At 44.7% G+C, this 14,846-nt stretch overlaps 1 protein-coding gene across 2 annotated transcripts; it reads left to right on the top strand.

The window, feature by feature from the left end:
- Nucleotides 1-515: 515 nt before the first annotated feature.
- On the top strand, nucleotides 516-14,619 carry slc26a2 (solute carrier family 26 member 2). 2 transcript variants are annotated; one of them, XM_026185345.1, is made up of 5 exons: nucleotides 516-1,795; nucleotides 9,207-9,823; nucleotides 9,903-10,193; nucleotides 10,482-10,930; nucleotides 11,191-14,619. In XM_026185345.1, the coding sequence occupies exons 1-5, from the start codon at nucleotides 1,762-1,764 to the stop codon at nucleotides 11,993-11,995; spliced, it is 2,196 nt and encodes a 731-aa protein (XP_026041130.1). In that variant the 5' UTR covers nucleotides 516-1,761; the 3' UTR covers nucleotides 11,996-14,619. The 2 variants fall into 2 exon arrangements, with proteins under 2 accessions (XP_026041130.1, XP_026041136.1); XM_026185351.1 differs by lacking the exon at nucleotides 516-1,795 and adding an exon at nucleotides 1,808-2,401.
- The last annotated feature ends 227 nt before the right edge of the window (nucleotides 14,620-14,846 follow it).

Here is a 14,846-nt window from a genome sequence, read left to right as displayed (position 1 = left end):
GGCCTCATAACACACTTCATGAGTCAGCCACACGCACATTTAAACTACCACTCAGCATCGACTGACCAACGCACATCATTTCAGAATAACTTTGCAAGGTTCAGTTTTCAGTTTGAGCCTTGAAGGACTGAATGTTCTCAAGTATTTTAGTGGAAAAAAAACTCTCAATCGTCTCTTTCAGTGTAACCACATTCCTCTGAAACGCACTCAGACGTCAGTGTGTCTCAGCATAAAGAAGCAGTGTACGTATGACCTGACACACCAGCAGCACACGTGCTGTGCCGGCACACGGAGTCCTCGGTGTGCTGCAGGACAGTTTAAGGTTAATGGGGACGCGAGACCAACGAAGACAGGCCGGACACAAACTATGTGAGTAAGTCTGAGCGTGCTCAGATACACAGATCACATGACCCGTGTGACATGCAGTGAGTGGAAAAGCTGGACAGTCAGGGACGTGTCTATCTTTCCATTTCTCTGATTTCTTATCAAATGTTCAAATTCACACGCGGTGTGCTGGAAAGGAGAAACAGGTCCCTGAATCACCTGCGTGTACTGCAGGGCGTGTATGCACGTGTGCCACTCGTTCTGTCTGAGAGCACGTCAGCGAGCTGACGGCGGACGTGTGAGCTCTCTGAATGCTTTGTGTTGGGTATCATGTTTCCTCTCTGACCTCTGACTCTGGGGTGAGAATTTTGGGGGACATCATTTGTCTCCCCAAATTCTGCAGCTTTCACAGACAGCGAGTTTGAACTCTGAGTCTGCTTTAACTTTGCGATGCCCACCCAGTGTGGTCACGACACAACCCCCGTCAGCCTTACACAACTGAGGACAAAATGAAAAGAAAGAGCTGAACCAGGTTTGCTGTGAGTACAGTCATGATGACTGACAGATATCCGTGTGTTTGTAATAAAAGCATCCAGCTCTTCTGGCCTGACGACTGTAGGGTGATATTTTTCACTTATCCTTGGACTCCAGGCGATTAGCGCATGCCTCACACCCACAGACTGTAAATAACAATGCAAACTTCTTGAACTCATGCCAGATCAAATAGCTGTAAGAACCTGTAACAGGAGCTGTACTGCCCATCCCCACTTCTAGTGGGTTGAACCTGAGATTCTGCCGTGTTTGAATCCAGGAGGACACGACTGTAAGAAAGAGGAACAAATTTTTAGGAGCTTCAGTTCACAGACCAACGAGACAAACGAGGTGGATCAGAATACTTTAATATCAAAGGAAATTCATTTGTCATTATTAGGTAACAAAAAAACAAAAACTAAAAAAAACTTCCACTAGAAAACAGGGAAAAGGGGCGGAGTCTAGTGATGTGTCAGAACAGTCAATGGTCAGAACAGTAGGAACCTGTAGATGAGTGCAGGTGAAGAGGCACAAACATCATTTCTACATGTTTCTGAGGGAGTGAAGAACGTCCACACACAAGTGTTTCCAGGGTTCATTGTCCTGCTGGAGCTCCATCTCAGCCTTTGGTCGCTGACAGTTCACCTGGCCGTGCTTCGCCAGTATCCTGGCAAACACAGGTGTGAGTTTTGACCTTTTCTTTAAGAAAAGGTGAAGCTATTAGATCTGCTGCCCCCTCCTGATCGGGTCTCGGGACAGTCAGGCTCATCAGTAACTTTGCGCATGTACGCAGCTCGTGTGACGTAACACGCTCCGTTCCACGCCATCACGCACGGAGTTGCGGCGGGGCGGAAAACAGATCCGCTGCGGGATTGGAGCGGACGGTGAGCGGCAGGGACGGCTCATATGGACTCGGTACCGGCACCGGGATCCAGCTCAGGTGAGTCCCCGCGCGAGTGAACGCCGCCTTGCTCCCGGTGTGCTGCGGGTTCGCGTGCGTGCGGCAGCTCGCGCTCAGGTTTGTTCCTGTCCACGTTTACACTGTTTACAAAGGAGCCATTCACGCCGGTGTTCACACCGGCTCCCCTGAGCCCCCACGGGAAGTGACAAGCCTTTGAAAACGGCGTCCTCGTTTCACCGTGACGCTCAGTAACGTTCTGCTCATCACACAACACAGCGCGCCGCCGTACTTCGTGACGTCACCGCAGTAGTCCGCTCGTGCCACGCTCTCACACCGGCTGTCCAGGTGAGGCAGAGGCACGCGCGCACCTGGATCAGTCAGCGCAGGGAACACCGGGACCCTACGTGCCTGCGCGTGCACACCGGCAGCGTGCACCACCTGTAACCCGTTTAGCACATCACACCGTCAGATTCCGCTGCTGCTCACGGAGGGTGGAGGTGCTCAAAAGGCCTTCATCATGATGATGTTGGTGTTTTGTGTGAGTGAGTGAGTGAGAGAGAGTGTGAGAAGGAGTGTACTACGTTTACAAATCTTTGTGGGGACCAACATCCTGGGGACAAAGTGTCCGTCCTCACGAGTTTGAAGGTATTTTTGACACTCAACATGTGGTTTTAGTGTCATTGCTACAGTTGTTGTTACGGTTATAGTTAGGTTCAGACTCAGGGTTAGAGTAAGCGGCTGGGGAAAGCATTATGTCAACTAGATGTCCCCGCAAAGATACGAAAACACGAATGTGTGTGTGTGAGAGCGAGAGTGAGCATGTGTGTGGTGGGAAGCGGAGTAAGTTACCTCCATCATCACCAGTCAGAGGGCGATGGTTAATCATCGTGGTTCAATAATGTCACAAGATACCGATAACATTAAAAATAAGAGACAGATAACGATAAAAAAAGATAGTTAACCATTAAAAATAAAAGGGAGATAACGACTTAAAAAAAGAGAGATAACGACTAAAAAAATTAAATGGAGAGATAACAATTCAAAATAAAAGACAGATAACGACTAAAAAAATAATGATAAAAAAGAGCTAACGGTGAGAAATAAAAGAGAGATAATGATTACAAGTAAAAGGGAGATAATGATTATAAAAATAAATGAGAGATAACGCAAAATTTAGAGCAGCAGTGTCTGTAACATGCAGGAGGAATGGTCAACAGCCTGAAGGAGAGAATTCTTCAAATTGCAGATGAATATCCAACTGTCACAAACATTGTTCTGCATACAGGGTCAAATGATGTGTCCAAACAACAGTCGGAGGTTCTGAAACGGGACTTTACTAGATTACTAAATACTGTAAACTCTCTGAATGCAGCTGTATTCATCAGTGGACCTGTACCGCCCGTCAGAGGAGGAGACGAGAGATTCAGCAGGTTGTTTACACTGAATAAATGGCTTATATCAGCATGTGCTGACCACTCAGTGCATTTTATCAACAACTTTAATATTTTTTGGGAATGCAGGCATCTGTTTAACCCTTTAAGACCTACCATAGAACCAAGTCCGCCAGAGCTTATATTATATTTTTACATGCTGTGGAGCCATTTTTGGGAGCATTTCAAGTTGCTATACATCAATACAACAATTATAGCCCAGATTTTAGTAATATGTATTCATTAAGTGCATAGTAATCACATAAATTGCAAAAAAGTGCAATAAACTACAAAAAAATTTAAAATCGTTTTTATTTTTTTAACATATATTTCTAGTTAGAGAAATTTAAGAGGCTTATCCCTCAAAACTGTAAATACAAAAAAGTTGCACAAAATAGTTTCCCACCACAGGAAATTTATTTTGAGTGTCTTCATAGTTTTATTTTTGAAATACACCAATTTTTATACACTGCAGGAAAAATGAAAATAAATATTATACTGCAAATTTGCAAAAAAGCAGCATATGCATCAAAATAAACTATTTCCAGCAGTGCAATATGAGTCCTAAGCATCCCAGAAACGACACAGAAAGTCATGAAGTCAAAGATAACTTTTAAAAAATCCTGATGGACGCCCTGATGGTAAAAAAAAACTACATTTCCGCGAAAATGACATCACTTCCGGTTTCGGCCAGGTAATGGCGGACATGCAAAAGTTCGTGCTGACGTCTATTCCAACGTAGGAAGTGTTATGAACAGCTGATCGGATCGGCAAAGCCTGTTTCTGGAATATTATTTTTTGTTGCTGTAAGCGCTTTTTATGCAGTTTTTGCAAAGCTTTATGTGGAAGGAAACTGTGACCGAGGACAAGCTGATGGCATAAGATGTAAGTACAACTCCTCCGGTTTCATATGCAAAAAAAATTATTGCGCTAGCTTATGTGGTTGCAGAGCTACCGGGATTTAAAAATAGTTATGCAAAACAGAGCGTGCCCGCTCCGACCGGCTCTAAAGGGTTAAAGCAAATGGATTTAATTTTAACAAGTCAGGGGTGAAACTGTTCACCTCCAACTTGTTTTATTCCATACGTCATCCATCTGTGCTTGGTGCCAAGGCTGAGATAAACGAGGAGTTATCTCATAAAGAGGAACAAACAGTACTCCAAGAACAGACAAAGCCCAGCAGAAACCTTGAGGAGGAGCTCCATTTGCCCCCACCCGGGAAGAGCCTCAGAAAGGAGAGACATCTGAGGGAAGAAGAGGGGTCCCTATTTGCCTCCAACTCTCTCAACAACACCAACGACCAGGACCAGGGACCACGATCTTCCCCAGTCCCCCAAACCCCTGACAGACCATCACCCCCATCACCCTCCTCCCCCTCCCTTTCTCCCTCCTCCCCACACATAAAATTCACTGAGGAGATGATGGAGCGGGTCAATGCTGGGCTCAGATCTACCCCCCGGCCCAATCCCTTTTTGTCCCCCATAAACCCCCCACCAGAGCGGCCAAAGGTTCGCCATCGAGCCCCACCCTCAACAGAGCAATCGAAGTCACATTGCCCAGCCTCGCCCCCCTTAGTTCCTCCTTACCACCTTCATGCCCTGTCTCCACAGTCTGATGTGTGATGTGTGGAGGGTCCGGGCTGTGAGGATTATGGCAGTGGTGACTTTTCCCAGGAGAAGCTGGGACCCTGTTTACTAGAAGGTTTTAAAATTTCTGTACTTTTAGGTGACAGGAGACATGTGGCCTGGTCAAAACACAGAGAGCTGCACTCTAAAAGATCTTTAAATATAGTAAACATACCTTGTGTGCCACAGACTACTCCCAAACACAAGGGGACAAGTAATACCTCTAAAACACTTAAGTTGGCTTTATTAAACGTTAGATCTTTAGCTGGGAAAACATTTTTAATTAATGATTTAATCACTGAGCACAGCCTTGATTTTATGTTTTTAACTGAAACTTGGTTGGACCAAAGTAACAGTGGAGCTATTCTCATCGAGACGACCCCTCCTAACTACAGTTTTATCAGTGAGGCCAGGGTGAGCAGGAGAGGAGGAGGGGTTGCTGTCTTATTTAATGAATCATTTCAATGTAAGCAGCTATCTCCTGGAAGTTTTCAGTCTTTTGAATATGTGGCTTTACAGCTGAAGGCCCCATCCAAAGTTGTGTTTCTTAATGTTTACAGGCCTCCCAAATACTGCACAGACTTTTTTAATGACCTCAGTGAACTGCTGTCTGTGATCTGTGTTGATTTTGACTGTGTAATTATTGTTGGGGATTTTAACATCCATGTGGACAACCCTCAGGACAAAGGGACTAAAGACCTGAGTAACACTCTGGGCAACTTTGGGCTGACTCAGCATGTAACAGAGGCCACACATAATAGAGGACACACTCTTGACCTACTGATCTCCAAGGGCCTGAGCATTTCAGAGGTTACTGTGTCTGATGTGGGCCTGTCTGATCATTACTGTGTTTTCTTTGAAAGTAAAATCTCAGCCCACATAAATATATCAACAGCAGTGATCACAAAACGGTGTATAACTGAACACAGTAGTGCAATTTTTAACCAGGTCTTCCCATTAACACCTGACCTGTCCAGAGGGTCAGTCAATGAGCTCGTCAATAGCTTCAATGCTAAAATGTTAAATGTAATGGACACTATTGCTCCCATTAAGGTGAAGGTTATCTCTGGAAGGAAAAAGTCTCCATGGAGAAACTCCACACTAGTGAAAAATGAAAAAAGAGAGTGTAGGAAAGCTGAGCGCAGATGGAGAAAAACAAACCTCCAGGTCCATTATGACATCTATAAAGAGAAACTTCACAATTATAATTTACAACTCAGGAGTGCAAGGAGGTCCTACTTCTCTGATATCATCACTAAAAACAGCCATAATGCTCGGGTCTTATTTTCTACAGTTGACAGGCTAACAAACCCTCCTGTGTCAGTTGCAGCTGAACTTCATTCGACCATGGCCTGCAATGACTTTGCCAAATTCTTCACAGAAAAAATCCAAAAAATTAGACAAGCAATTGGTACATCAACAGCAGATCCAGAATATGTACTGTGCCCACCGAAAAACTGTTTAAACACCATGAAACAGTTTCACCCTATTAACAGCAAAGACCTGGAGGACATCTTAGGTCAACTGAACTCCTCCTCCTGCTGTTTATATGTCCTGCCAACAAGTTTTTTCAAAAAGGTCTCAAAGACTTTGGAGTCAGACCTGTTACAGATCGTCAACTTTTCTTTAATATCAGGCATGTTTCCAGAACCACTAAAAACTGCTGTAATAAAACCTATACTGAAAATGGACAATCTTGACAAGACACAAATGAACAACTACAGGCCCATCTCAAATTTCCCACTCTTAAGTAAGATCATTGAAAAAGCAGTTTCTCAACAGCTCAATTACTTCTTAACCCTTGTATGGTGTTCGGGTCTGTGAGACCCGTGTTCAGTTTTTTTCAAAAGAAAAATTAAACAATTAATTATTTTTTCACGTGTAAATGTGTTGTGTCTTTCCACTCACTCCACTTGATTATAACTGATTTATTTATAACATTTTATATAAAAGAAAAACGAGAAGCACATTAATTCATAAATGTGATCTAACAAAGGTAAAGGGAAAAAATTAACCATGTTTGCTGTTCATATGTCTTGTAATTGGGATGAAGTAAACATCTGTTGAGTAATTTAACATAAAATTGTTTGATAGTGTTAATTTGGAAAGCCAAAACTCTAGCGGGTCCACCAGACCCATGAACACTGGCTGAGTAACAAAAATACGAACACCACACAAGGGTTAACACAGAATAACTGCTATGATGCCTTCCAGTCAGGTTTTAGACAGAACCACAGCACTGAAACCGCTCTGACCAAAGTGTTCAATGACATATGTCTGAATACAGACAGTGGAAAAATGTCAGTCTTAGTTTTACTGGATCTCAGTGCAGCATTTGATACAGTTGACCACAACATATTACTCAAACGACTGGAGAACTGGGCAGGTCTTTCAGGAACTGTACAAAACATACTTAGAAAACAGGAAATACTTTGTATCAATAGGTAACTTCACATCTGAGCAGACAAGTATGACATGTGGAGTTCCCCAAGGTTCCATCTTGGGACCCTTTCTGTTTAACATTTACATGCTCCCACTGGCACAGATTATAAAGAACAACAAAATAAACTACCACAGCTATGCAGATGACACACAAATATATATCACAATGTCACCAGGAGACCAGGCTCTTGGTAAATGCATTGAGGAAATTAATTACTGGCTGTGCCACAATTTTCTCCAGCCAAACAAAAACAAAACTGAGGTAATAGTCTTTGGCGCCAAAGAAAAATGATTACAGGTCACCAGAGAACTTCAATCTATACACCTAAAAACCACAAACCAGGCCAGAAATTTGGGTGTAGTGATGGATGCAGACCTAAACTTAGAAAAACACATTAAGACAATAACAAAGTCAGCTTACTATCACCTCAAGAATATTTCAAGGATAAAAGATCTGATGTCTCAACAGGACCTGGAAAAACTAGTCCATGCATTCATCTTTAGTAGGCTTGACTACTATAACAGCATCTTTACAGGTCTACCTAAAAAATCAGTCAGACAACTACAGCTCATTCAGAACTCTGCTGCTCGAGTCCTCACTAAGACCAAAAAAGTGGACCACATCAGTCCAGCTCTGAGGTCTTTACACTGGCTGCCTGTCCGTCAGATGATAGACTTTAAAGTTCTGATGCTGGTCTATAAAGCTCTGAATGGCTTAGGACCAAAATACATCAGTGACCTCCTGACCCAGTATGAACCTTCCAGATCCCTCAGGTCATCTGGATCTGGTCTTTTATCAGTTCCCAGAGTCAGAACCAGACACGGAGAAGCTGCATTCAGCTTTTATGCTCCTTATATCTGGAACAAACTCCCAGAAAGCCTCAGATCAGCTGAAACACTCAGTTCATTTAAATCCAGGTTGAAGACTCACCTATTCTCAGCTGCATTTGAATAAAGCACCAAATCCACACTTTTAAGCTTAAATTTCAAAACTTACATTTAACTACTGATTTTATCTATTGTTCTGATTTTATCTGTTTTGATTTTATATACTGTTTTGTTTGTTAATTAGTTTGTTTGTTTGCTTGTTTTAATCAATTTTAAATCATGCTTTTTATTTGTTTTTGTTTCTAATGTCTCTGTAAAGCACTTTGAATCACATTGTTGTTGAATTGTGCTATACAAATAAACTTGCCTTGCCTTGCCTTGCTTCTGGGTTCGGGTGGCGTTTGGGTGGTGACCCTAAACTCTGCAGCTTTTACTTGGAGCTGTTGAACGTTGACCAGAGGCAGATGTATTGGGGCGTGGTGTTCAGTTTGAAGAAGGGCTGCGACTCACAAGGACTGAAAATGCAGAAGTGTTTTATCTGTGCTGTGATGCAACATCAGAGGCAGGAAATCAGCAGAAAGTCATAAACGCACACACACTGAGCTGATCTCAGTAACCTCTGACCTCACAGCTTGAACTGTGACCACATTCAGCACACACACATTATTAGAATAAGACATACTCTCAGGTAAAGGTACCGGTCGTATCTCAGGGATGTTGAAGTGTGCTTACACGGTGGGCTGGACCGGTGAAGCAGTCCTTCCTGTCTCAGTAATGACTGCACGTCTCATCCCTGACGCTTTCTTTTGGTAGCTCATTCGCCAAACTGTCCTAGATTAGCCCAAGGTTTCAATAAATCAGAAAATGTTTACCTATAACTGGCAGGCGGTGCTAGTTGCATGCTCTCTTTACACAGAATGCATCTTTAAAATCCTTGATGCTGGTTTCACCAACTGGTATTCCAGGAAAGTGCAGTCCAGCGTTTAGCTAACGTCAGTGGCTCACAGCTCCTGTGGCTTTTTAACAAGTCCATCAAATTCCCTGACCACTTCGGGGGGCTGTTACAGTCAGTGGTTTGAGGTGAAGCTGAGAAGAATAATGGCTTTTTTCTCAACCTGAACACAGATAAAGGCTCAGCCATGCTTCACGGGGAGGACAGCTGTACGGCAGTAGAAGATGGTGGTGAGGAGGACCAGCACCGGCCTCTTATCCTGGAAAGAATTGAGAAGGAAACGGGAAGAACCTGGAGAACGGTTTTGTCTCAGCGGCTCAGGAAGCACTGCTCCTGCACGCCAGAGAAGGCCAAATCCAGAATCCTCAGCTTCTTCCCGGTTCTCCAGTGGCTGCCGCGCTACAAGCTCAGGGACTGGATCCTGGGGGATGTTATGTCAGGAGTGATTGTTGGAATCCTATTGGTTCCCCAGTCCATAGCCTACTCCTTATTGGCCAACCAGGATCCCATATACGGCCTGTACACATCTTTCTTCGCTTCCATCATCTACGCCCTCCTGGGCACTTCCAGGCACATCTCGGTGGGGATTTTTGGAGTGCTCTGTCTGCTCATTGGCCAGGTGGTGGACAGGGAGTTGGCCCTGGCGGGATACCTCCCGGAGAGCAGCCTGAGTGGGAATGACAGCAGTGTCCCGTTGGCTGGAAATGACAGTGGTGTGGTGGGATGTGACCGGAGCTGCTACGCGATTGCCGTGGGGGCCACAGTTACCTTTACTGCTGGGATTTACCAGGTAAGTGTGCAGGGGCACATGTGGGCTTTAATGACTGAGCATAGAATGACACTACCTTACTTCTGCTCATCTCTTTCAGGTGCTAATGGGCCTTCTGCAGGTGGGCTTTGTGTCTGTCTACCTGTCGGACTCCCTCCTCAGCGGGTTTGCTACAGGAGCCTCCTTGACCATCCTGACGTCTCAGATCAAGTACCTGCTGGGCCTGAAGATCCCCCGTCCTCAGGGCTGGTTCACTCTGTTTAAGACATGGTACGGCCTGCTGAGCAACCTCGGGAACACCAATGTGTGTGACCTCATCACCAGTCTGGTGTGTTTGGCAGTACTCATACCTACGAAGGAGCTCAATGACCGCTTCAAGTCCAAGCTAAAGGTAAAAGTGTGGCGATATAACACTCCAGTAAAACTAAAATTAAACCTCCTTTTGGCACCGTCGGCCCTAAGGATGCTGTTGGTGGCTCACCTGGTCATTTTGTGAAATAAACTCAACTGTTGGTTTGTTTCCTTACCGAACACATTTCCCTTTGTAAATTTATTATTTATTTATTATTATTTGTATAATTTTCCTTATTATACAAATATTCATTCTATGAAAACAAAAAGCACCCTGTTTCTACCTGTGTGGTTTACTCTGTCCTCGCCCTCACCTGTCCTTCTCTAGGCTCCGATCCCATTCGAGCTCTTTGTGGTGATAATTGCCACCCTCGCATCTCACTTTGGCCATTTCAACACCGAATATGGGTCAGGTGTGGCTGGGGCCATCCCCACAGGCTTCCTCCCTCCTCAAATGCCCATGTGGTCTCTGATCCCCAACGTGGCCGTCGACGCCTTCTCCATCGCCATCGTGGGATTCGCCATCACCATCTCACTGTCGGAGATGTTCGCCAAGAAGCACGGCTACACGGTGGATGCCAACCAGGAGATGTATGCCATCGGGTTCTGCAATATCCTGCCATCGTTCTTCCACTGCTTCACCACCAGCGCCGCACTGACCAAAACCCTCGTCAAGGAGTCGACCGGGTGCCAGACGCAGCTGTCAGGGCTGATCAGTGCTCTCCTCCTGCTGCTGGTTCTTCTGGTGATCGCGCCGCTCTTCTATTCCCTCCAGAAGTAAGAAAAGCAGGACGTCAGTCTAACCTCTAAATGATTGCTAACTAGTCTTCTTGCAGACTGACCTCCTGATGAGGTCGTTCGAGTCTCGATCTTAAGTTTTAATCGGAGCAGCTTTTATGGCTTGTGCCGTCTTTACCCCATCACTCCTTCAGCTCTTCCATGCTGAGGACGTTGATGCAGGTAGAGGCCACAGCTGTGTGTAAGCTTCTGATAGGCTGCGGTGATCCTCACCTCTCTCCTCTCCTGTTTCTGCTCAGGTGTGTTCTTGCTGCCATCATCGTGGTGAACCTCCGCGGTGCTCTTCGAAAATTCACCGATATTCCCTGCATGTGGCATGCCAACCGCATCGACGCCTTCATCTGGCTGATCACCATGGCAACCTCAGCGCTGGTCAACACGGAGATGGGGCTTCTTGTGGGGGTTTTGGTGTCGGCTTTCTGTGTCCTGGGCCGAACTCAGCGGGTCCAGGTCCTGAAGCTCGGCCGGGCTATGACCAGGGAGCATTACGAAGATCTGGCGTCTTACAAAGGCCTCCAAACGCACCCCGACGTGGCCATCTTTAGATACGAAGCGCCAATCTACTATGCCAACCAGAGCCTGTTTAAAAAGTCTCTGTACAGGTGTGTAGGACTTGACCCTGTGAAGGAGAAGAGCCGCCGTGTCAAGTTCCAGAACAGCAAACTGCAGGAAGAGGCTGCCGGAGTCCCAACTAGCAAAACGGACGAGAAAGAGGCCGAAGCTCCTGCAGCCGTCACCCTGATGATGGACACAGCCTCCCGTTACTTACGCAGGATAGTGATCGACTGCAGCGCCGTCTTGTTCCTGGACACTGCCGGAGTGAATGCTCTAAAGGAGGTCCGCAAGGATTACGGAGAGCTGGGGGTGGCGGTGGAGTTGGCTCAGTGTAAGACCTCTGTGCTGGACACGTTGGAACGAGGAGGATACTACTGCAACCAAAAAGGAGGCGACGCAGGAGAGAACCGCACGATCTTCTTCACTATCGAAGACGCCGTCCGCCACGTCGAAAGCCGCAGCACTCCTAACGGAGACTATAAGTCCTAAAGAGACAACACGTCTATGTTTACATGTCTGCAGCGTGTGGCTGCACAGATGTGCCTTTGTAACAGTTTTCTGAAGTCCTACCTTCATCTCAGGTTTCTGCATCCAGACAGGTGATCAATCACCACAGTGTGAACGTCCATGTACCGATAACTCACCTGTGGACTGTATAAGAAGAACCAGCCACCCACGAGGAAAGAATACCCAGACCCTACCTGACAGCTTGAGTCTGTGTCTAAGGCAGACTCAGCAAGTTTACATCTGCATAGTACAAGTGCTGCACAGTGTAAAATATGTGTTTTATACTGCACGTGGGAAATATGTGTTTCATAATGCACAGTACTGCACAGTGAGTACAAGTACTGCACAGTGTGAAGTTCAATTCAATTCAACTGCGCAGTTGGAAGTGTTCCCAACTGCACAGTACAAGTACTGCACTCTGTGTACAAGTACTGTACAGTGTGAAATATGTGTTTCATAATGCACAGTACTGCACAGTGTGTACAGCACAATGTGATATGTGTTTTATACTGCAGAGTACAAGTACTGCACTCTGTGTACAAGTACTGTACAGTATGACACTGGTCATGCCCTAGTGTTGTTTATAGAAACCAGAGCCGTATTCTGACTTAATTTTTAGATACTGAGTTGGAACGATGCACGTGCACATGTTCAGGATGACGACTGGGGTTACGATTTAAAACAGGTGTAAATGATTTAGTATTTTTTTTTGTTGGTTTTTTTTATAAGGTATAAACTGGATTTTTTGCCACAATCAAAAACGATCGTAATCGTCTGCTGTTTCGTGTTTGGGTCCATCAGTCCAATCATGACTGACGCCTCAGGGCAGGAAGTTTGAAACACATGTAGAAAAAAGCAGCAGCTCTGCTGCTCTGAGGAGAGACATTGGAGGTATCTAAATGCTTTAGATTTTTAGATCAGAACCCTGCTGGATAAAAACATAGATTCTTCATATGTGCTTAATAAGAAGCAGCCATCCTGTGCCTGAACATGAATGTACGTGCAATGACCCGAGGAAGCATTTGTCTGTTAGCACTGATCACAGGTGTATGCATGTGCTTCCAGATCCTCTGACAGACGAATATTCCTCCGGTGAGGATGAGAGACTCTTCCTGTTTAACTGTTAGCTGCAGTCACATGACCTTGGCCTGTGCCTTCTTTCTGTGAATCGGGTAATGAATTAGGCAAAGTTCGAGTTGAAGAAAAACAAAAGTGCAGTGTGAGATTTCGAGGTTGCTGTGATGTTGATTCGTGGGGGTCAGAGATCATGGGTTGTGCCTTAGTTAACCTGACCCCCCCCCCCCACACACACACACACACACACACACACGATGAACATAGCCTCCCGTTACTTACGCAGAGTAGTGATCGACTGCAGCGCCATCTTGTTCCTTGACACTGCCGGAGTGAATGCTCTAAAGGGGGTCCACAAGGATTACGGAGAGCTGGAGGTGGCGGTGGAGTTGGCTCAGTCTCCGTGCTGGACACGCTGGAACGAGGAGGATACTATTGCAACCAAAAAGGAGGCGACAACACACACACACACACACACACACACACACACACACACACACACACACACACACACACACACACACACACACAGCAGAGAGGGGTTTTGATGTACTTTCTGTAGCTTTAATGAAACCTGCCTCAATAAACTTGGTAGCATTATTATTCATAGAGCACTTAATTATTAGAAAGGCTGAAGTTAGTTCTTAAGCAGATGTATTCTACAGTTTTTTATTATGAGAAAATTTTTTATGTATACGTGTTTCTGAGTATGTGCCTAAAGCTTATGCACTAAAATTTTGTACATGAGTTTTACTGTAAAGCAGCACAATCCTGGCAGCAGTTTTACTCTTTGCGCTTTTCAAAGCTGTTTTATTAACTTAAATATCCAAACTCTCCATCCTGCTTCCATCTCAAAGGGTTTAATCATGATAATCAGATAACTGAGCGGCTTATCTCAGCTGAGACCAGAAAAGTTTTTTTGCTCTTGACCTTTCAACCCTGCTTTGTTTAATGTATGTTCACAGCACCAACGTTAAGTTTTAATGCTTGAACCTTTTAACTAGCTGATCAGGGTAAGAACAGAAGTTTGTTCTCAATGCAAAAGTGTTGCTGAAATGGAGCGTGCTGATATGCAGTGATGGAAGATTTTAAACTGAGAAAATCTTTGTAGAGTTGTTTTTATACTGGGTGTATGTGACAGGACGTGGCGTTTCCAGCCTCTGTCCTTGCTAATTTAAAGCAGTAGTGGTATATATTTTATAGCTGTTTTTACAGAGAAAATCAAAAAGAATTATGGATTAGTTTTGCTGCAGAGTTGTAAAAGTTGATCACACAGCTGTTGATGGAGGTGAATATGCTTGGTGACGCGAGAGTTTCATGTCGTTCTCCCTGAATGCTTGCCCGAGCAGCTAAACACACACGCGGTGCTTTTAGAGAACAAAGTCCTCGCTTCTGTATCTAAATGTTAAACAGAAAAACATGACGTAAGCTCCCATTTATTCCAATCAGCTTATTTAAGTTTATTGTGTATCCTGGTATCAGAATGAAGCTGTGTTTTACTGGAAAATAAAATCCTGTCTGATTCCTCTCTTGTTTTTCTTCATTACTGCATTTACATAGCCAGCTCTTATTCTGTAACAGTGGTTTTCTGTGTGACGATTTCCTTCATTAAACCAAAGTTAATGCACTTGATGAGTCCAGATGAGAAAACAGAAGACCTGCAGTATAAAAAGCAGTTTTAAAGTGGAGGGAAAGTAAAGAGAGACTCGTTTGGTCTGTGGGGAGTTTCATGGTACTGAACAATAATTGTAGAAAAGAT

Source organism: Astatotilapia calliptera, chromosome 2 (genome assembly GCF_900246225.1).
Source record: "Astatotilapia calliptera chromosome 2, fAstCal1.2, whole genome shotgun sequence".
NCBI classification, from domain to species: Eukaryota; Metazoa; Chordata; class Actinopteri; order Cichliformes; family Cichlidae; genus Astatotilapia; species Astatotilapia calliptera.
The sequence above is the reverse complement of the archived record's forward strand: the minus strand, read 5'-3'. Positions and strand labels throughout refer to the sequence as shown.